This window comes from Sceloporus occidentalis, unplaced genomic scaffold, assembly GCF_023333645.1.
Source record: "Sceloporus occidentalis isolate IW3139 unplaced genomic scaffold, rSceOcc1.0.p SCAF_6, whole genome shotgun sequence".
In the NCBI taxonomy this organism is placed as follows: Eukaryota; Metazoa; Chordata; class Lepidosauria; order Squamata; family Phrynosomatidae; genus Sceloporus; species Sceloporus occidentalis.
The window spans coordinates 19,615,361-19,637,202 of NW_028316986.1; the positions used below are offsets into that span (position 1 = coordinate 19,615,361).

The 21,842-nt window shown below is 38.1% G+C and overlaps 1 protein-coding gene across 1 annotated transcript in view; it reads right to left on the reverse strand.

The window, feature by feature from the left end:
• The window catches only part of LOC149310456 (DNA mismatch repair protein Msh2-like), a 94,553-nt gene that overhangs the window by 34,545 nt on the left and 38,166 nt on the right, over nucleotides 1–21,842 (reverse strand). The window contains exons 7-8 of the mRNA XM_089528977.1: nucleotides 6,933–7,129; nucleotides 3,480–3,589 (exon numbers count right to left, since the gene is read on the reverse strand). Of these exons, the coding sequence (XP_089385103.1) occupies nucleotides 3,480–3,589; nucleotides 6,933–7,129 (307 nt within the window). The remainder of the gene's footprint in view (nucleotides 1–3,479; nucleotides 3,590–6,932; nucleotides 7,130–21,842) is intronic.

Sequence of the window (21,842 nt, forward strand, 5' to 3'; positions counted from 1 at the left end):
TAATAATAATAATAATAATAATTTGTATCCTGCCTCTCCCTGTATTGGATCGAGGTGGGTAACAACAAACAAAAACAATAAAATCAAGCATGACTATCAATAGATAAAAGCATAACAGGACATATTAGATCCTAGTTCCCCAATCTCCCTCCCACTCTAAAATACCATTAAAAACAATTCCCAATAAAATAGTTAATAAAAGAAATCATATTGGTTTCTCTTTTACACTGTGGAACTCAAGCACTCTGCAACATTGCAAAGCCTTGCAACACTCTGCAACACTGCAATTCACTACATGAGATACAGCGAGACTGGAATGATCCAGTGTAGACGTCTACTCTGAATTGTAGCCATTTTCTCAATTCTACTGCCATTTTTCTCCCCTTTCAATTTAATAGCTATGCTACTTCTTAGAAGAAAACAAGAGTCATCTTCCCTCTTTCTTTTTCTCTCCTACTACTCTCAAAATTTAAATTGTAGGTTCCCTGGATCAGACTCTTGTTTATTGCTGACTCTGTAAAATGTGTTGTATACCTATGGCACTATATAAATTTGAGCAATAAATGCATGTTACATAATGCACCGTATCTGCAACTCTATAAACCTAAGTCCGTAAGCAAGAGGTTTACTTAGAACAGGCTAACAATATAATTTTGTTGCCATGGCAACTTGCAACAGCTTTACCATACTCTATTAAAGGGGTGAATGATAGATTTTTTACAGGTTTTAACACTAAAGACAACCGATAAATTCTCAAGCCACGAGATTTTGATTCTCACACTTTGGGAAGTTCACCATTTCAGTAACCACTGTGATTTCAAGCTGTCTCTTCAAAATCAACTTTAATTAACTGCTATGGATTCAGAAATGCTATCAGAACCTGGTACATCATGTTTTATGAGGCATCATTAAAAAATGCCAGCTTCGTTGTTGTTTTCCTTCAAAATTCAACAGGTGTAAGCAACCCATTTATATGAAGAAGCGAAAGCGAGTGGCAGCTTTGGCGAGACAACAGAGAAGGCTACCTGGTAAAGAGTGAAGAGTCCTAATTTTATCAGCTGCTGTGTTCCAACTAGAATATTCATCTCTTTGCCAACATCAGACAATAAATTCTAACTTTCTCATGCATTCATAGAATCATAGAGTTGGAAGAGACCCCAAGGGCGATACAGTCCAACCTCCTGCCATGCAGGAACACACAATCAAAGAATTCCCGACAGATGGCTATCCAGCCTCTATTTAAAAACCTCAACAGAAAGAGACTCCATCACACTTCAAGGGAGTGTGTTCCACTGTCAAACATTTCTTACCATCAGGAAGTTCTTTCTAATGTTGAGGTGGAATCTGTTTCCTATAGTTCCTCTTTTGGTAAAGGAGAAGGGAAGGGAGTAATAGACCAAACATAGAGACATGTAATACCTTGGCAGCTCCAAAATATTCAAGGACTTTAATTCAAGGAAACATCTACTTCAATGTGTGTGTGTGCTGTATCCTTCAAGTTGTTTCTGATTTATGGCAACCCTAAGGCAAACCTATTGTGAGGTTTTCTTGGAAAGAGGAGATTTGCTGTTGCCTTAAATGTGTCCCTCAATAATATTTCTGGCATACAATGTAGCTTTACAGTAAGAATTCCCCACTCCCAAAATGCCTTCATGCTTCATCAAGCACCAAGATTTTGTAGAACAAAACAAGACACATAGAAAACTCTCCTCCCCTCCACTGAGATGAATGGGCAGACCTGCACAGTACCAAAACAAGAACTGGCACACTGGGAACTCCAGCTAGAAAGAGTAAGTCTCTCTCACACACTCTTCTTCAGAGAAATAGCTGTGTTAGTCTAGAATATAAGTATGCAAAGAGATCTTTGCAACTAACTGTGAAAGACATAGCATAAGCTTTCATAGACTTGGTCTATTTCCTCAGATGCATTGAGTGACTCTATGCATTTTTAAGGGAGAGGAAAAGATTTGTTTGTTGCATGCCCCAAGCTTTACCTTCAACTTATCCACAGGTCATAGCAAAAATCCATAATTTTGATCCTAAAACCAGCCCTTGACTTATACATGATGTCAACTTATACATGAATATATATAGTACTTCTGAGCTCTCCATTTTTGTGCTACCAAAAAAAAGTATTACTGGACCTTTTAAAGGGGAAAAAAGGAAGACGGGAAATTCAGTCTGTTTTATACACTGATGAGACATCTGTTTAGCCCAGTATAGTAGTTATCCCAGGACTCTATATAAGAATTCAATGCAGTATCTCATGAACCTCATTTTTTTTTTAAAGATTTCTAACCCTTATGTTTATGAAAGGCAATACTTTCATAGTACTGTAGGCAATACTTAAGAAACATCCCTAAGTACAGATATATCTTCAGCAGAGTACCTGTGGACCACTAGAATAAGCTTCAAGGCACAGACAAAGAAGAAAATATGCAAAACAAGCCATTTTAAAAAAGAAATCAAAATCATGGAGAGTGCAAAATTAAGTTTTTCTTAATATCAACTTTTGATAGGAACAGAAACGGCATATATACAAGAAATTAAAATCAGAGTTTGGAAACATTAACTACCAGAATTGCTAACTGACCAGGAAGCCCAAACCCTCCGGGAATTGCAATCCAAAAAATTACCTGTTCCAAGCTCTCCTTTTAACTTCATGTTTCCTCCTTCCCATCCAATTTCAAGTAAGTAACTCTTCACAGAGCTTACTGTGGAGGGTCTATCCACAGGGTTTACAGCTCCACCCCCTCTGGCACTTATCTCTCTTAGTTTGAATCATATATAGCTTGTTGGATATACCAGCCTTTTGCTGTGGTGTGCTGCACCATATGATTTGATGCATGGATGTTAACATTACTGCCTTGGAGAGAAAAGTTTAGGCTTGGTGGCTTCCAATATTTTCTCTTCAGCCCCATTTTATAATTTATTTATTTAATTAATTTGTATGCTGCCTTTCTCCCAACTTGAACCCAAGGCAACTCACACATGCTTATAAGCTTCAGCAATATGAGATAAACAGGAATAACAATCTAGCTGGTCAATACAACAGCACACTACATTCACCCATTCTTCTGTAGTGTCCCCTGTGCATATTTTGTTTATGTGGGAAAATGGTTTTATGGACACTTACTGCAGGGCTTTTAAGTTGTGGGAATGTCTGAAATTCCCTCCCCAAACACCTTCAATCTACATCCATTTCCCTCCTAGATTTCCAAGGCAATTATTTCATTTAGCATGTGGTATTGGCCAGATAAATGAATGATTATGATAATTAATGATTTTAAATTGCACTTATCAGAGAGAAAGAGACAGAGACAGAGAGAAAGAGAGCACTAGCTAGCCTGCAAGGTATTTTTAGTATTTATCACTGTGAGCATAGGTTAAATAATTTAAAGATGAATTAACTGTGCATATAGCAGCAGTGTTATAATCTATACAGACCAAAGCGGCATCATCCCGATTATATACATTACCGTATTCATGTCCAAAGTTTCATCAATCATCATTTGGAAATTAGAGAAATCTGAGTGTAGCTCCTTAAGAGGCTTCATGAAAACTGCTTCCAACAGCACATCATGGTTCCCTGCCAAAACAAAGAGCACACACACATACTTAAGAATTGTCTATTAACAAATATATACTCCATGAACCTATCAGCCTTCAATGCCATTTGTGTATATACAGTAGGCCCTCACATTTGTGGGGGTTAGGGGGGCGCAAGATCCCCGCAAATATTGAAAAAACATGAATAACTCCCCCAGCCCAAGCCAGTTAAAGGAACCAGATGGATAGCTGCCTGGGGAAAGGCAGCTATCCAACTGGGAAAGGGGCAAGGTTGGCACGAGCACCCTTCCTGGCTTCTCCCACCTGGGCTCCCCCCCAAGATGGCTTCCAAAAACAGCAAATCAAAAATGTTTACAATAAAAAAATTAAATCAGTTAAAATTCTTACATTAAACACTATGCAATCATTTAAAACCCATACAAAAGTTCAAAACAAATAAAACACACAAATAAATAAAAATCTTCCCTGCATAAAGCCTGCTTAAACAAAAATGTCTGCCTGCCAGCAAAAGGAAGGCAAAAAGGGAGCCAGCCTAGCCTCCTGCAGAAGGGAGCTCCAAAAGGTGGGAGCAGCCACCGAGAAGACATCCTCTCATGTTCCCACCAAGTGAGCCTGTGATGGTGGCGGGACCAAAGAAAGCCTCTCCCTGAATATTTTAGCACTGCTGTAGGTTTGCATGGGGAGATAATATCTTTCAGACAGTCTGGACATCAGCCATTTCTCTGAGGCTCATCAGTTTGCCTTCTGAAAAATTGGTATTTTGGTGTGCTATTGCTTGGCCAAAAATATGATTTGGCATTTATGTCTCAGGCCACCTCTGGTTTATACTCAGTTTCCCAACCAAATCACTTGTCTCTGAGTTTCTCTTCTATGGAACTGATGTTACAGAAAAAGACTGCAGATTCAAAGGACTGGTTTTCTACTTTGACAGATCACATCTCACCTCTGCCTTAGGTTCCTGGGCAAGTTACTTCGCCATTACAATCACCAATGGGCATCCTGCCATGGATGTGATTTGATTGACCACACCCACATGGCAGCCATTTTATGACCCGGGCAAACACCATCTCAGAGAATGCCCATGGCACCCTGTCAAAATCCCAAATATGTCCACCAATCCAAAAAAGTTGGGAATCTCTGCTTTATATGTTTGTCATAAGGCCATCCAAATGTTTATTCAAGCCAATTAGATTATTTGGGTCTGCAAAATAAATCCTATAATAGGCCAATACATAAGATCCTTGTGCTGACCCTAATTTAGCCAAATAGTACCACCCATGCACAAGGAAGGGGGACTGGCATGCACATGGGAATCCCAAGCCTCTGCCCCAAATAATTTAGGAAAAAAATACTTAAGCGGGATATACCCTCAAAATGAAATGACAATGGTCATGGAATGTTAACTGATGTTTGGTGCAAGGTAGGAGCGTGGTGGAATGGTGCATCTTGAAAAGGGGTATGGCTGGCTGAAAAAAAACACATTTCCACACTCTACCTGCTTGTAGAGACCTAACGAGTTTATACCGCTATAGTGCCAAATGTTAAATCTCAACACTTCCAAAAAGAGCACTCCTACAGCTCAAGATTAAAAGATTCTGGGCAACCATTCCAGCTTTTTCCTTGCCAGATTTTCACTGATAAGAAAAAAGAAAGAAGAAAAGAGGGAGAAACACTGTATAAACCACAATATGCTTCTCAGTTTGTCAAATTAACAAGAGTTTTTATGAGACATTCCCATCTGATTTTCTCAGCTCCTGTTACCAGAACAGTATATTTGCAAGGGTCAGCAAAGTTCATCTTTTGTTAAGTTAATGAGCAAAGCATATTTTTTTACTTTGGCAATTTGGTTAAAAATGTCAACCTTAAATTGCCCAGGCTTGGAACATAATGCTTATTATACAGCGGGGTGGGGAGAATGAAACAGTTTGGTCATTCTATTCATGCTGCTACAGAAAATGCCACTCTAAAGTTTTAAAAAATAATAAAGGAGAACAGCATGGTTTTGAAATTAGTACCGGAAAAAGCAACTAATTCTGTTTCAAAACACAGAAAATGAGACAGCAGAATGCAGCCACAGCATAGGAATGAGGTCCAACAGCCATGCCTAAGCTGGAGACCACCAGATCTCAGCACTGGCCTCTGTAATGCTCAGTCACTTTGCTTTAATTCAGTTAAGTAGCCCAGAACCTCCCTGGGGTCAGTGGTCTTTCATTCCCCAAGGAATCTAGCTATTGATCCTTTTGTTCTATCCCATTCTAAGTTCAAATTAGAGTCACTGATCCTTTTGTATTCTTTTTTTCTGACATCTGTAACATCTCTGAGTAGGTGCTTCAACTTTGATCACGGCAGTCAGAGTGGACATTCTTGCTCTTGCAAAGCTTCAAGAACAGTTTAGGTGAGGACAAGTCCATTCCTTGCAACCTGCTCCACTTGAAGATGCTACAGTTCCCATTTGTTGAGGTACAAGACTTGACTTGCTCTGTAAGTAGGACACTCTAGAAGAGGTCCCTAAATCTCCAGGTTCAGCAGATACACATGCAAAAAGAGGACATGTGGCAAAACCAACAGTCACTCATTCAAATGTTTTGGCGTGTGCCAAATTTATTGTCTCATGATTTATTATGTCCAAGCACTCCTGCATTCAGAAGTGAGATGGGCACATCTGTGCACAGAGTCTTCTCAACTAAAATGTTTCCCAGAGAGCCTTTTGCCAAATTTCCCGTCTGTTCGGTGCTAGGTGCAAGCAGCTTTATTTCCCCCAACCTTCCTAGCATGCCAATTAGCTGGTTTTATTTGCCTGTTTTTGTTTTGCCTGTTCATTGGTTTTATGGGTTTCCTAGTTGTTGTTGTTTTTATTGCCTCAGCCGTTTTGAGGGCATTGTGTTTAATCATTTTATAGTTCCATTTTTTCTCAGAACTTAAGCTGTAGCCTTGGGCAGCACTGTATTGATCTCACACTGACTCAACTACCAGAGTCCTTTGCTCTTGCCTTCCATATTGCCAATGCTATCTCAGTTTTCCTCCTGATTGGAAAAGACAAACAAGAAACCCATATATTATAGAGGAGAAGGAGCTAGCCCACCCTCATTCACCTGCAGACACAGGTTCTGAAAACAGAGAGAAAAAACATTTGTTCTCACTACTGCAAAAATCCTCCATTGTAGAGGAACTAGGCTGTCATTACCAGGTTCAGAAATGTTATCCTTTTGGACCAAAACTCCTTCACCAATATAGCCTCTGGAATCCTGGAAACTGTAGTACAAACAAGATGCCTTTCTGAGCTCTGCCCCAAGTGAAAACTGTCCTCTAAGCTTAAGTAACTGGCCACCCCAGACTTAGATCATGAAGAAAAAGTACATTACCATCAGTTTTGCCTAGTGCCTGTATCATATTAGGTATCTGATTAATAGCCTGGTATATTTTGTAACAATCCTGCAAAGTTGCCTTCTTCTGAAATTTTTTTGCTATCCGACTGAAGTCTGGGAAGCGACGGAGGAGGTCTTCTTGAAGAGACTGTCTTAGCTCTGCATCTTCTATAAAGGCTTCAACCAAATTTAGCCTAGGGAGTGAAAAAAGGGGTAAATCAGTTAAAATACACAGGGTTTCATCATCTTGGGAGCCGCTATTTTCAACATTAAAAAAAAATATGGTATGGACGTTTTCTCTTGCACCGCCAACTCTTCTGTTGTGGCAGGTGGTGGACACAGTGAGAAGAGCCAGCATTACAGATCTTGACAGCTTGTAGCCAGTATGCTTTGCTACCACTGGGAACATTAATGGCAAAGCTCAATGAATACTTTAAAAACAATCATAACTCAAAGAAAATCAATGAGAAAAATGACTCTTCAAATATTCAAGTACACCTTCACTGAGGTCATATTTTAAAGCAGAATACAGTCGGCCCTTCTTATACACGGATTTCTTATACACGGATTCAAGCATACACGGTTTGAAAATGTTCCAAAAAAGTATAAATTTCAAATATCAAACCTTGATTTTCCATTTTTTATAAGGGACACCATTTTGCTATGTCATTATATTTAATGGGACTTGAGTATACACGGATTTTGTTATACATGGGGGATCTTGGAACCAAACCCCAGCATGTAACAAGGGTCCACTGTACTAAATTCAGTTGCCTTCACTTCAGCACAATTACATGTGGTAGTACTGGCAATAATACAGTTCTACCTGTATCACTTGAGGAGAAATAATCAATGTAATCTGCTTGTGCAGCTAATGGGTGCACCACATACTAGTTCTAGAACCAGTGGTACATATGCAGAACAACAACTGGACATCATATTCAGTAAGCTGAGAAGCAATAAGTTTAGCAGTGTGTATGTGTCCAAGGTCATGGAGAAATTCTGCATTTTATTAATACTTCCACACATCACCATTCAACAATAAAGCATGCATCCTTTCCTTCCAGATTAACTCAGGAGCTGAAATCCAAGACTATTTCCTTCTATGAGCTTGCCCAACTGGCTTTGGTGTTTAAGAAATTATAAGAAAGATCTTTTTAATGGGACACCCACCAACCCCATTTTGACTATGTTTTAATGTGTTTTTAATTATTGCAATTTAGTGGATTTTTATGGAACTTCTTATTTAGTATTTTTAAATTTTTGTATCAAATAGGTTTTTACAGTACTTTGTTCTTAACATGATGTGAGCTGCCTTGCATCCCATCCTGGGAGAAAGGCAGGATATCAATAATAAAATAAATGAAATGAAATGAAAGAGGAGGAATTCCAAGATCACTTTTGCTTTCAGAACTCTCTCTCTCTCTCTCTTTTTTTTCCCCCTCTCATATTTGGCATTATGTATCAGTTTACATTTTTTTAAAGTATTCTTAAAAGAAGATAATAAAGCAAAAAAACTTTATGACAAATGAGGTTTACAAAACCAATGGGTTACATTTTGCGCAGAACATAATGCAGGTTCTGCAACTCCCTCCAGGGAATGATTTTCTTCTGTAGCTGGAACAATTCCTTAAAATTAACATTCCACTTCTTGCTTCTGCAGCAAATCTAAGTGCTCGCCTCTTTTGTTATTTCTGCCCCTCCTGCCTACTGCCCCATCCCATACAAAGGAAGACTCTGGCTATCCATTTTCCCCCTCTTTCTGGAGGGCCCAAATATCCTAAAGGCACCAGATCTTGGAAGCTCAGTAGGATCAGCCCTGGTTGCTACTAGGTTGGGAGACCACAAAGGAATACCTGGTGCTATAGGTTATTTTTCAGAAATGGCAAAACCACCTCTGAGTATTCCTTGCCTAAGAAAACCCTATGGAATTCATGGGGTCACCATAAGTTGCCAGGCAACTGGAAGGTGCATATACACACACATCAGAAAGAACAAATTAAGGTAAGGCTTTGATGGTCACAAAGGTACAAAGGGCTAAGATCTGCAAGCAGTTCAGTGCACAGCTGTCTTGTAAAATCATGATCACTTCTAAGCAGACATTCTAAGCCTGGCGTTCTGATAAATGCTCCTGGAGTATGTACAGACTTTAATGTGATTTTGCTACGAGTGTTACTAGCATAGCATTTACATTCACAGACACAACTGTGGCTGAGGGGAAACTCTAGAATCAAGGTGCAGAAAAGGGCAATCAAGATAATCAAGGGACATAAGCAGCTGCCCACTGAAGGAAGGTTACAACATTTGGGATGGCTTCATCTAGAAAAAACAAAAGGTGAATACAAGGAGGCACAATAGAAGTGCACAAAATTATGCAGAATGCAGAAAACATATATAGGGAGCAACGCTCTAGTAACTCCAAAATGTACAGTTTTCCAGAGGGTGAATGGTACAACATTCAGGACACATAAAGGCATACTTTTTTACTAAATGCATAGTTGAACTATGGAATTCATTGCCACAAGATGTAGCAATAAAGAACAACTTTAAAAGGAATTAAGTATAAAGACAAAAGATCAGAAAGTGACTATAAGGGAAAAGAATGATGGTACCATGCTGGAGAAAAAAAAGTCTTAGATATAGGAAATATTATAAGCTCTTAGTAATTTCATGTTAAACACATATAAACCACCCTGAGGCATGTTCTTAAAACAGGTTGACATGTTCTACTGATAAGAAAGCATCTAGAACCTGATGTAAAGGGATCTTGTAGCACCTTTGAAACTGATTTGCATACTGACCTAGACTAACTACCATATATACTTGTGTACAAGTTGGCCTCGTGTATAAGTCGAGGGAAGGTTTCAGAGTCAATATCCTGGATTTCAATATGACCCGTGGACATCGAGGGTAAAACTTAGGGGGCTATAAGGAAGGAAAGAAAGGGAGAAATACCACTTATTTCCCTCCTTCTGCTTCTCTGGACCTCTCCCAACCAATTCCTAGGTGCTGGAGGAGAGGTTTTAACATCAGATTGAGAAATGAAGCAAGTGGATTTAAATGGAGAGGTTTTTTCATAGGAAGCCAGAGCTTGCAAAACGGAGAAAGAAGCAAGTAGATTTTTAAAAGGAGAGGTTTTTCCTTAGGAAGCCAGTGCTTGCAAAATGGAGCAAAGAAAGAAGCAAGCGGATTTAAATGGAGAGGTTTTTCCTTAGGAAGCCAGGGCTTGCAAAACAGAGAAAGAAGCAAGTGGGTTTAAATGGAGAGTTTTTCCAATAGGAAGCAAAGGATTGCAAAGCGGACTGGAGGGGGAAGGAATTGGTGTTCAATGGAGACCAGGGCATCAGGCTTGCTTGCTTTAGAACCTTTCTAAGCACTACTGATGTACTGACCCTTATATAAGTCTACCCAAAATTTTAGGGTCAGTTTTGGGGCATAAATTTCTCAACTTATAGTCAAGTATATACAATATGTCTTTCAATTTTACCAGGTATAACGTTAGTGTAAGATACAGAAAACTAGTGTGACATACATTACAGTGTGTGTTTTTTTACGTGGGGGATCCATTCCGGACCCCTCCGCAGAAAAAAATGTGTATGCTCGAGCCCCATTGAAAATAATGGGGCTCGTGCATGGTGCAGCAGCACGCACCCGATTATTGTTAATGGGACGTGCCACCCCTTGCACCCTGCGGGCTTCCACAGGCTCCCTAGTGACTTTCAGCGTATGCTGCATCCGTATGGTGCATCCGTGTATGACACGGGCGCGCTGTACTTGGAAGTAATGCTTGATTCTTACTAGTGAGTTTAACGGTCATAGGTTGTTGTTGTTCAGTTGCTGCCACTACTTGGTTCTGCAAGCACTGTGTAAGAATTCAAGTTTCTGCAAGCCTGGATTGATTGCCTGGTACCAAGACAATTTTGAACATGCATGTCAAGAGTCTACACTGTAATGTGTTTAAATAAACTGCTGTGTTCCATCTTCTAACAGACTCCATTCATGAACCTTGAAGAGTAAAAAAAAAAATCCTGTTTGGGTTGGCATAGTTAGAAGGATAATGAAATTCCATTCTTGGGACTGGCTGACTTTCAGACTACATATGGTCACCAACAATGTGGCATGAGATCATGATTATTAGCACTACAATTGGGTACTGGTCAAAATGGCTACACACGACCTGCAGTATCACAGAAGCTATGTTTTCGTCTATCAGTTTGTTGATATTTGGGTGATGAATCTTGCCTGTGATTCTGGTCCAATGGCAAATGGATGAAGATGTCAGTTATCTCTCCACCACAGGATCAGAGCGAAGCTCCAAACACAAGCTTTCGGCTCGCTTGGAAGAATGCCTGGAGAAACAGCTGCTAGATCAAAGAAACACTCTCCAGCAGTTCACTCCTGAGAGGGCTTTATTTATACTTAGTTTCAAATAACACAAGCTAAACCACTATACAGTGGTACCCCGGGTTACGAAATTAATTCGTTCCGCCGCCGCTTTCGTAACCCGGAAACTTTCGCTAGCCGAAAAGCCCATAGGCGCTAATAGCGAAAGCCGCGATTCCGTGTGAAATCGCGCCGAAAAGCACCAAATTTTTCTTCGTAACCCGAAATAACCTTCGTAACCCGGAACAATGTTTTTAAATGGATTTTTTTCGTAACCCGGAAATTTCGTAAGGCGGCGCATTCGTATCCCGGGGTACCACTGTATAAAATCTCTTACCAACCAACACACCACACTATCTCACAATCCCACACAGCAAAGAACAGCGTTTTTGCTTATATACAGAATTACCATGAGGAGACCACTTAACCCAGCCTCTTCCTATACAAGTTGTTATGCACCAAAGACACCAATCCCTCTTCAGACTGAAGACATAGCATATTTACATTTAGTCTCCAGCTCAGTTGACATTGAGCATCTGGCTGCTGCTCTGGACTCCAGCTGTAGCCAATCTAGGCTTCTGCAACCATTGCCACATCTGAACATTTTCACCTTCAATACCTTAACACAATTGTCTGTCACGAGAGCACAAGAGGTAGGGTGTAACTGTTCTCATGTCCTGCTTGAGGGCTTGCCCTGCTTGAGGGAAACTGGTTGGATAGTAGATGAACCAAATGCTGGACTGGATAGGCCTTCGAGCTGATCCCATGTGGTTCTTCTTGTGTTTTTAGGAAGCCTAAGATAGGAATCCAAAGAATATATGGTCCTAGAGAATATTCTTGATAGTTTCTAGCTTGTTCACCATCAGCTTTATTCCTTTCTAGGCTACCTGAAAGATCAGAAAGACTCATCTTTTTTCTTTATCAGTGGGCTGTATCAGCCTTCTGGATGTTTATTTTCATACTTAGATTACCTGACAGAATCACACAGAACCAAGAAGGTGAAAATAGTATGTTTCAATTCAGAAAGAGAGAGAGATTTGGGCTAAAGAGAAGCATTTCTGGGAACTAAAGAGAAGATCCAGAAGGTATTCATAAATCACTGCTAACTGCAGCTCCAACATGAGGATGACACTGCAAAAAAGAGAAGTGGGGTTTGAAACACATGAGCAAGTGTCTCTTATTCCATGGCATATCCAGATGTCGTTTAGCTTACAGCCATGCCTTTGCTGGAGCATTTTCAGGTTTCATGCTCTTAGAGAGAATTCTAACTGATGTAAGAAGGTACAAAAGCAAACAAGAAGCCTGGAATGAAAGGGAAAAATAAAGAAACACACCTTCAGGTAGAAAGAATGGAGAGCTTTTTTGCTGTTTGGTACTGACGCATGACATTTATAAAGCACATTTTAAGTACTGGAGATGCTTCAGAGACACTTTTTTTGGTAATCCCTATATAAGCATGTTACTGTTATCATACAGCAAGTGGAGGGCTGACTCTCAATATACTGCCAAAGGTTTGCCCAAGATAGTTGAAGTAAAATCTGGACCTAGGATTCCATAGCTCATTACTCCTGCTTCTACCCACAGCAAATGCTGTTGGAGAATATTTCCAACTCCTTTAGAACAGCTTTACACTAAACTGAATGAGGGGTGTGGCAGAAGACACTATGAAGTAACAATCTATCCGACCCAGATGACATTTAACAGCTATGACTTCATGCTCCCAGGATTTCCAATGCATTCTCTCAGCACTCCTTCCAATGAACACTCAAATAGCTATAACAAGATGGTACCTTGATAGTATTTACAGAAAGACTGCTGGATGTACAGTCCTATAGACTCTTCACTGAGATCTTGCCTACTTATAATAACACAACCAACGTAAGACAGTGACCTCAATTTCCCATCTTCAGAGCTGATCTAGAAGGAAAGTGGTTAATGGGTCAAAAACAGCTGAAAGAAATCAACAAGCATTATTTGTGTGATCCTGTATGGCAGGGGTTGGACAAGATTACTCTTGGGGTCACTTCCAACTCTATGATTCTAACAGGGTTGCAATCCCTATGCCTATCTCTTAACAAGTCATCCCGCAGGGTGACCAAGGATAATATCATACAGTAATCAGGACAGAGAACCAAACTGAAGTAGCTCTAGATCAGTGCTTTTCAAGTTATGTGATGTGAGGCATCATAATCGTCGTTTTTTTTCTAGTGTGCTAGGGACTAATACCATATTTGCCCATTGGTCACAACTTTTTTTTCTTGCCTGGAGATTCAACAGGAACTGGCAGCCAAAAGCCCCGGGAATAGTCATAGTCCAGGGATCACCACTTTGAGTAATCTTGGCCTAAACAATTAGTATCCTCCAAGAGGACCTGAAGATGAGTCACCCTGTCAGCTTGAGCACCTTGGTCAAAAAGCAGTTACTCACCACTAAGCAGTGGTTATTATAAACCTTATGGTCCATGGATTATTTATTTCAGGAGTGGCTGTACCACTGTTTCCTCAACAGCAGCAGGCTCAATTCCTCACTGAGCAATACATTCACCTTGACTCATCCAGCAAGATCCTCTTAGCTATCTTGAATAAGTCAGTATGTGCAAGGGCCAAGAGGACATATATACTCCAAGGCAAGGATTGAGTCATGCAGTTCACACAGCTCTCTGTCTCACACATACCATTATGGATATATTAAAATCCTCTCACTTACGGTACTTCTTCAGTCTGGTTAAATAAAAGCACACTATAACAGCTGCCTGAAGAGGAACTGAAGCCACATGCTGAGGCATGAAGGTATGGCACAGCCTACACATCTTTCACTAGGACTCAGCAGAATCTACTACTGCAGTTTTGAGACTTTCAAGAAGGGAAGTAGAATTGGTCTGCTGCAGCAGAAACAAAAACACTCAATTGTTAGGTCCAAATAGTGTATCACTCGAAGAATTACAGATGGCTATTATTTCAGATTCATATTTCCTGTTATATCAAAGGAAATGAGTTGACACCATATGCATCTTATCTACTGCTCCTGATCACCCAAATATTTATTTATACTACTTTTGTAACAATGGCAGTGTAGTGTTGTCACTTATCTGACAGTTCTTATATTCAGGTCAATAATGCAGAATATATACATTTGATTCAACTTAATGAGACTGAACAAATTCAGCCATGCAGTCCTATCCAAATTTTCTGAGGAACACAGCTCCCATTTCTCAGCTGTCATCCTTTCTTTCTGATAAACGCTCCTGAGTTACAGGGATGTGAAAAGTAGAGACAGTGCTGTAATTCTCTCTTTATAGCCAATTTAAAAAGTGAGACTATGCTATGCTTTTAAGGTTATTTAAAAGCTACAAGAGGTTTTTTCCTTTCTGTCTTGTACTTTTCATTTTCTTTCATAACACAGTCCTTAGTCCTTATAACTTCTTTTGCTGGGGAAAAATTCAAAACATAAGAATTTCAAAACTGAGCTTGCATCAAGGTTTGTTCAGTGCACCATAAACGCAATATTCTGAGAAGATCCACATCTTAAGCTTCTACCCAAGATCTGTGTTGCCTTAAGTTCTACCTGAAAACAGAGAAAGTGTCTGAGGTCGTGTGCAGAGAAAAATGAGGGGGAGAAAAAAGAAGGAATACAATTTAATAATGGGCCAGCCAGCAAAAAGCAACAAAGGTTTGGAATGACTATGGAAGAAAGTCATGGAAGAAAAGTCTACACTTGAACATCAAGAAAACAAAAATAAGGTCCACAGATGATTTACATAAAATAGACAATGAAAATATTGGACTAGTAAAATATTTTCCAATCTTTGATTTAGTCATAAATCAAAACGGTGAGTGCAGAAAAGAGATCAGAAGAAGACCTAAGACTTTGGAGGGCAACCATGAAGAAACTAGACAAGATCCTCAGGTATAAAAATATATCACTGAAACCAAGGTCAGGAGCTCATAGAATGAAAATCACAAATGAAATATGGTGCTGGAGTCTACAGTTCTATGGATACCATGGACTGCCAAAAGACAAATGAATATGTCCAAATGTAAATCAAGCTTAAGCTCTCATTAGAAGAAGGTAATTAAACTGAGTCTGCCATGCTTGGCTATATCATGAGAACGCATGACTCATTAGAAAAAACAATACTATTTGGTTAAGGTAGAACACAATAGGAAAGGAGGAAGACCCCCACTATAAGTGGATAGACTCAATCAAGGAAACCATGGCCTGAGTTTGTTAGACCTGAGCAAGGCTGCTGATAGGGTGACTTGGAGGTCTCTCATCTGCAGTCACCATAAGTCAAAGTTGACTTGATGAAGTTAACAACAATGACCCAGCTGTTATTCATCATGTTCATGTGAACTTTAGGTGCTCATCACACCTAAGGGGAAATATTCTGACAGACTTGATCAAGGTTCTCTTTCCACATTCATTCTATACACTATTGTCTGCAAGCTGAATTCCATGCTGTCTTTGATTTGGATCCAATTACACAATGTCCTAAGATTTACAGAGCTTGGAAAGGTTGCTCTTTTGGACTACAACTCCCTGAATCCACTAATGGCAAAGCTGACTGTGGGATTTGTAGACCAAAATAATAACTTTGTCAAATTCAGGTTGTACTGAAAAGAACTATGTGGAACGCTCTGAATTGGAGTGGATAAATGCTTATTAATACATTTATTACTATGATCTCCAATATGAGTTCCATGTTATCTTTGGCCTCTGTGCAATCACATGATGTCCAATGACTTACAGAACATGGAACTGTTCCAATGGCCATGCTGTCTGGAGGATTCTGGATGCTATGGTCAAAAAGGAATGTTTCCAAGCTCTGAGTAGAAACATAGTAACCCGCCTTATGCTCAGTCAGACCACTGGCCTTTCTAAACCATTATACACAGTCAGACCACTCGACCATCTCCAAGGCTAATTTCCACCTCTGGCAGCTTTCAACTGTTTCAGACAGGAACCATTCCCTTTCCTATGTGAAACATGGCAAGGAGATCATGATTTCCACCACTGAACTGTAGCCACTCCTCTTTCGACTAAAACATCATATCATATGCTTGATTAGTCTGGTTTGATTTGATTTAAACCACATTGATGTAGGGCCTGTACAGACAGGCCAAAATAAAGCTGCTTCGGGTCACTTTGGAGGTATGCTGTTTAAATGATGCATGCATCCTAAGAGTCCAGAAGCCATGCCAAAGCCATGCTCCAGTCCTTAGGAATGGAGCATGGCTTTGGTGCAGCTTCCGGACTCTTAAGACGCATGTATCATTTAAACAGCATACTTCCAAAGTGACCTGAAGCAGCTTTATTTTCGCCTGTCTGTATGGGGCCTTAGATCTCTATTTAAACTACCTCTCTGAAGGAATCTGTTTTAAAAGTTTAAATCACTGTTTAAACCACTAGGAAGGAAGAATCTATTTAATCATTTTTAGTAGAAGTGTATTGCAGTGCACTCTTTCCTTCCATGGGGGTCGGTTCTGGATCCTCCCCCACCCCCCCCACCTAAGGCAAATACTGTGTATGCTCGAGTCCCATTGAAAACATTAAAAATTATATCCAGAGTATTCTTCCTTATTTAGATCTATTCCAGACCCCTCAATTCTCTATACACTGGCTTTCTCTGTCACAGCATCATAAGAGTTGGAAGAAACCACAAGGCCATCCAGTCCTACCCTGTGTAGGGTTGCCATAAGCCGGCTGGGGGCGGGACAATCCCGGGTTTTGACCACTAGGGGGCGTCCCTGCACGGTTTCCTCCTTGTCCCGGGTGGATGAGGTTGCCTTTGCTGGCCCTTGCAGAGCTGCGCGCAGGGCTAATGAGGAGGACTTCCTCCTCCTCAGGCTGGGTCCTCCAGGCCTGAGCCTGTGAGGGCTGGCAGGGGGCGGGGCTGTTCCAGCCCCAGTCTGCCCCCATTGGCCAGCCAGACTCAGGAGGAGGAGTTCCTCCTCTGTTGGGCTGGGCTGCAGCCAGAGGGGAAAGGAAAGGGCCATTTCCTTTGCCCTTTTTTGGTGCCAGGGAGGAGGAGGAGGAGGAGGATGAAGAGGAAGAGAAGGAGAAGGAGGAAGTACTGTATGTGTTTTTTAAACTGTATTTTTAAAGTGCATTTTAAGCTGTATTTTTAAACTGTATTTTTAAAGTGGATTTTTAAGCTGTATTTTTAAACTGTATTTTTAAAGTGCATTTTAAGCTGTATTTTTAAGCTGTATTTTTAAAGTACATTTTAAGCTGTATTTTTAAACTATATTTTTAAAGTGCATTTTTAAGCTGTATTTTTAAACTGTATTTTTAAAGTGCATTTTAAGCTGTATTTTTAAACTATATTTTAAAGTGCATTTTAAAGCTGTATTTTTAAAGTGCATTTTTAAGGTGTATTTTTAAACTGTATTTTTAAAGTGCATTTTAAGCTGTATTTTTAAACTATATTTTAAAGTGCATTTTAAAGCTGTATTTTTAAAGTGCATTTTTAAGCTGTATTTTTAAACTGTATTTTTAAAGTGCATTTTAAGCTGTATTTTTAAACTGTATTTTTAAAGTGCATTTTAAGCTGTATTTTTAAACTGTATTTTTAAAGTGCATTTTAAGCTGTATTTTTAAACTATATTTTTAAAGTGCATTTTTAAGCTGTATTTTTAAACTGTATTTTTAAAGTGCATTTTAAGCTGTATTTTTAAACTGTATTTTTAAAGTGCATTTTAAGCTGTATTTTTAAAGTGCATTTTTAAGCTGTATTTTTAAACTGTATTTTTAAAGTGCATTTTAAGCTGTATTTTTTAAACTGTATTTTTAAAGTGCATTTTTAAGCTGTATTTTTAAACTGTATTTTTAAAGTGCATTTTAAGCTGTATTTTTAAGCTGTATTTTTAAAGTACATTTTAAGCTGTATTTTTAAACTATATTTTTAAAGTGCATTTTTAAGCTGTATTTTTAAACTGTATTTTTAAAGTGCATTTTAAGCTGTATTTTTAAGCTGTATTTTTAAAGTACATTTTAAGCTGTATTTTTAAACTATATTTTTAAAGTGCATTTTTAAGCTGTATTTTTAAACTGTATTTTTAAAGTGCATTTTAAGCTGTATTTTTAAACTATATTTTAAAGTGCATTTTAAAGCTGTATTTTTAAAGTGCATTTTTAAGGTGTATTTTTAAACTGTATTTTTAAAGTGCATTTTAAGCTGTATTTTTAAACTATATTTTAAAGTGCATTTTAAAGCTGTATTTTTAAAGTGCATTTTTAAGCTGTATTTTTAAACTGTATTTTTAAAGTGCATTTTAAGCTGTATTTTTAAGCTGTATTTTTAAAGTACATTTTAAGCTGTATTTTTAAACTATATTTTTAAAGTGCATTTTAAGCTGTATTTTTAAACTGTATTTTTAAAGTGCATTTTAAGCTGTATTTTTAAACTGTATTTTTAAAGTGCATTTTAAGCTGTATTTTTAAACTGTATTTTTAAAGTGCATTTTAAGCTGTATTTTTAAACTATATTTTTAAAGTGCATTTTTAAGCTGTATTTTTAAAGTGCATTTTTAAGGTGTATTTTTTAAACTGTATTTTAAAGTGCATTTTAAAGCTGTATTTTTAAAGTGCATTTTAAGCTGTATTTTTTAAACTGTATTTTTAAAGTGCATTTTTAAGCTGTATTTTTTAAACTGTATTTTTAAAGTGCATTTTAAGCTGTATTTTTAAACTATATTTTTAAAGTGCATTTTAAGCTGTATTTTTAAACTGTATTTTTAAAGTGCATTTTAAGCTGTATTTTTTAAACTGTATTTTAAAGTGCATTTTAAAGCTGTATTTTTAAAGTGCATTTTTAAGGTGTATTTTTTAAACTGTATTTTAAAGTGCATTTTAAAGCTGTATTTTTAAAGTGCATTTTAAGCTGTATTTTTTAAACTGTATTTTTAAAGTGCATTTTAAGCTGTATTTTTAAACTGTATTTTTAAAGTGCATTTTAAGCTGTATTTTTAAACTATATTTTTAAAGTGCATTTTTAAGCTGTATTTTTAAAGTGCATTTTTAAGGTGTATTTTTTAAACTGTATTTTAAAGTGCATTTTAAAGCTGTATTTTTAAAGTGCATTTTAAGCTGTATTTTTTAAACTGTATTTTTAAAGTGCATTTTTAAGCTGTATTTTTTAAACTGTATTTTTAAAGTGCATTTTAAGCTGTATTTTTAAACTATATTTTTAAAGTGCATTTTAAGCTGTATTTTTAAACTGTATTTTTAAAGTGCATTTTAAGCTGTATTTTTTAAACTGTATTTTAAAGTGCATTTTAAAGCTGTATTTTTAAAGTGCATTTTTAAGGTGTATTTTTTAAACTGTATTTTAAAGTGCATTTTAAAGCTGTATTTTTAAAGTGCATTTTAAGCTGTATTTTTTAAACTGTATTTTTAAAGTGCATTTTTAAGCTGTATTTTTTAAACTGTATTTTTAAAGTGCATTTTAAAGTGCCTTTTCTGTGTATTTTTGATGCTTTTAATGCTAACAATTGTCCCTTGCTTCGACAAGGATAGTGTGGTGATGATGTGATTTGAGTCAGCTTCTGAAGTTGAGAGAGTGTCACCTTCCAAAGTGTGGTTTTGGTGTATTTTTTGTGCTTTTAATGCTAACAAGTCTCCCTTGTTGTGACAATGATGATGATGATGGTGATGGTGATATTGATATCAGCAAGCCTCTCAGGCATGGCCAATGTTAGCTGCTCTGATTTTTACAAACTCATGTGCAGTGAAAAAAAATCAAAGTCCCTTGACTAAGTACACACTTCTGAGAAGTAGAGTTGGTGCAAGAAACCTGAAACGGCAAATCCACTTCTTGTGAAACCACCTTGACATGTTCAATATGCATAGCCATGTTAAACCATGCTAAGTGTTAAACTCAAGGGGTTTGATTATGGAATAAGCCTCTGAACTATGCAAGAGGCCATGTTAAGTAAAGCCACGGGAAGTGCCCAAATGTGCTGTTGTGTGTGTTTTGGAATGGAGGGGGGTGGTTTGGGCAGAAAAGGAAGTCCATTTCTGCCATCTGACTAGGAATAATGCCCAAATGTCCTCCATTTTGATCATGCCTAAGAAACATGCATTTATATTAACATTTTTAAAAAGCATCAATTTTTTCCGCATGTCCTCCATTTTTATAAAATGTGCCCTACATTTGAAAAGGTTGTCCTACATTTGTCCTACATTTGTCCCGGTTTGGAGGTCCTGACTTATGGCAACCCTAACCCTGTGCCATGCAGGAACTCTCAATCAAAGCATCCCTGTGCCATTCAGGAACTTGCAATTAAAGACCTCAAAAGGAGAGTATCTATGCACTTAAGAGGAGTTGGGGGAAAGCACATTTCATGTACATTGCCTATACAAAATGACTTACTTTGCATCTCGATAAACTGCTTCTAACATATTCAAATAATATAAAAGTTATATAATCAGGATTCATGATGAAATCTTTGACCTCTTTTTTATTTTTTCAAAGATTTTGCAATTTGATTTACATTTTAAAAAATTCAGTTTAAATTTTAAAAGATCATTTGTATTCATTAAAAAAATAATTGAATTAAATGAAAACTGGACACACTATTTTACATGCAAAAGTTCAGCCGGTGCTGCTGCACCCTACGCTAAAAATTTATGAAATCTTTCATCCTGAAACTCCCAATTCATTCTGTCAGCAGCTCATGATATCCAAAATAAACCTTGTGACTGAAGAAGTCAACATGCTGCAATCTAATATTAATTAACTGAGGTAATATAACATCATTTAAAATCCTGACTTTATATATCTAAACCTCAGGGGCAAGATAAAAGTCAGAGCAGAATCTTGCCAACTTGCCTATTACAAGTGGTTATTCTTGCAGTTATTGAAAACCAATGAACTCCCTACATACGATCAGTTCTAATTGCATGTGAAAAGGCAAAATACTATTTTAAGTTCACCATCGCAAAAGACAGCAGCTTCTCCACAACTGCAACTCCCACAGCAACAGTTCAGCATCAGCCAATACAATTTACTTAGAACGAGCACTGCTTAGATTCTGGCTGTGCTTTCACATTCCATCAGAACCAATGCAGACTGACAGGCACAGTTAGAACTGTGATGGTGGGGGGAAACAACACATACTACTCTAGAAGAAACCAAGTTGGGGTCAGAAAACAAACCCCAGTTATAATGAGATGGAAAGTAGTAGGCCATATGATCCACTATGTAATGTAAAAGAGCAAAAGAATTTCTCCTTAGTTAAGGCAAACTTATTTTCTGCTGTTCCAGAGACAGGGACATGGAGCAATGGATTCAAGCTACAGGGAGAAAGACTCCACCCTAAACTTTAGGAAGAACTTCTTGATGGTAAGAGCTGATCAGCAGTATAACATACTGTCTCAGAGAGTGATGGAGTCTCCTTTTTTTTAAAGCAAAGGCTGGATGGTCATCTGTCAGGAATGCTTCGATTGTTATTGCTGCATGCCAGGGGTTTGACTGGATACCCCTCGTGGTCTCTTCCAACTCTATGATTCTATCATTCTAAG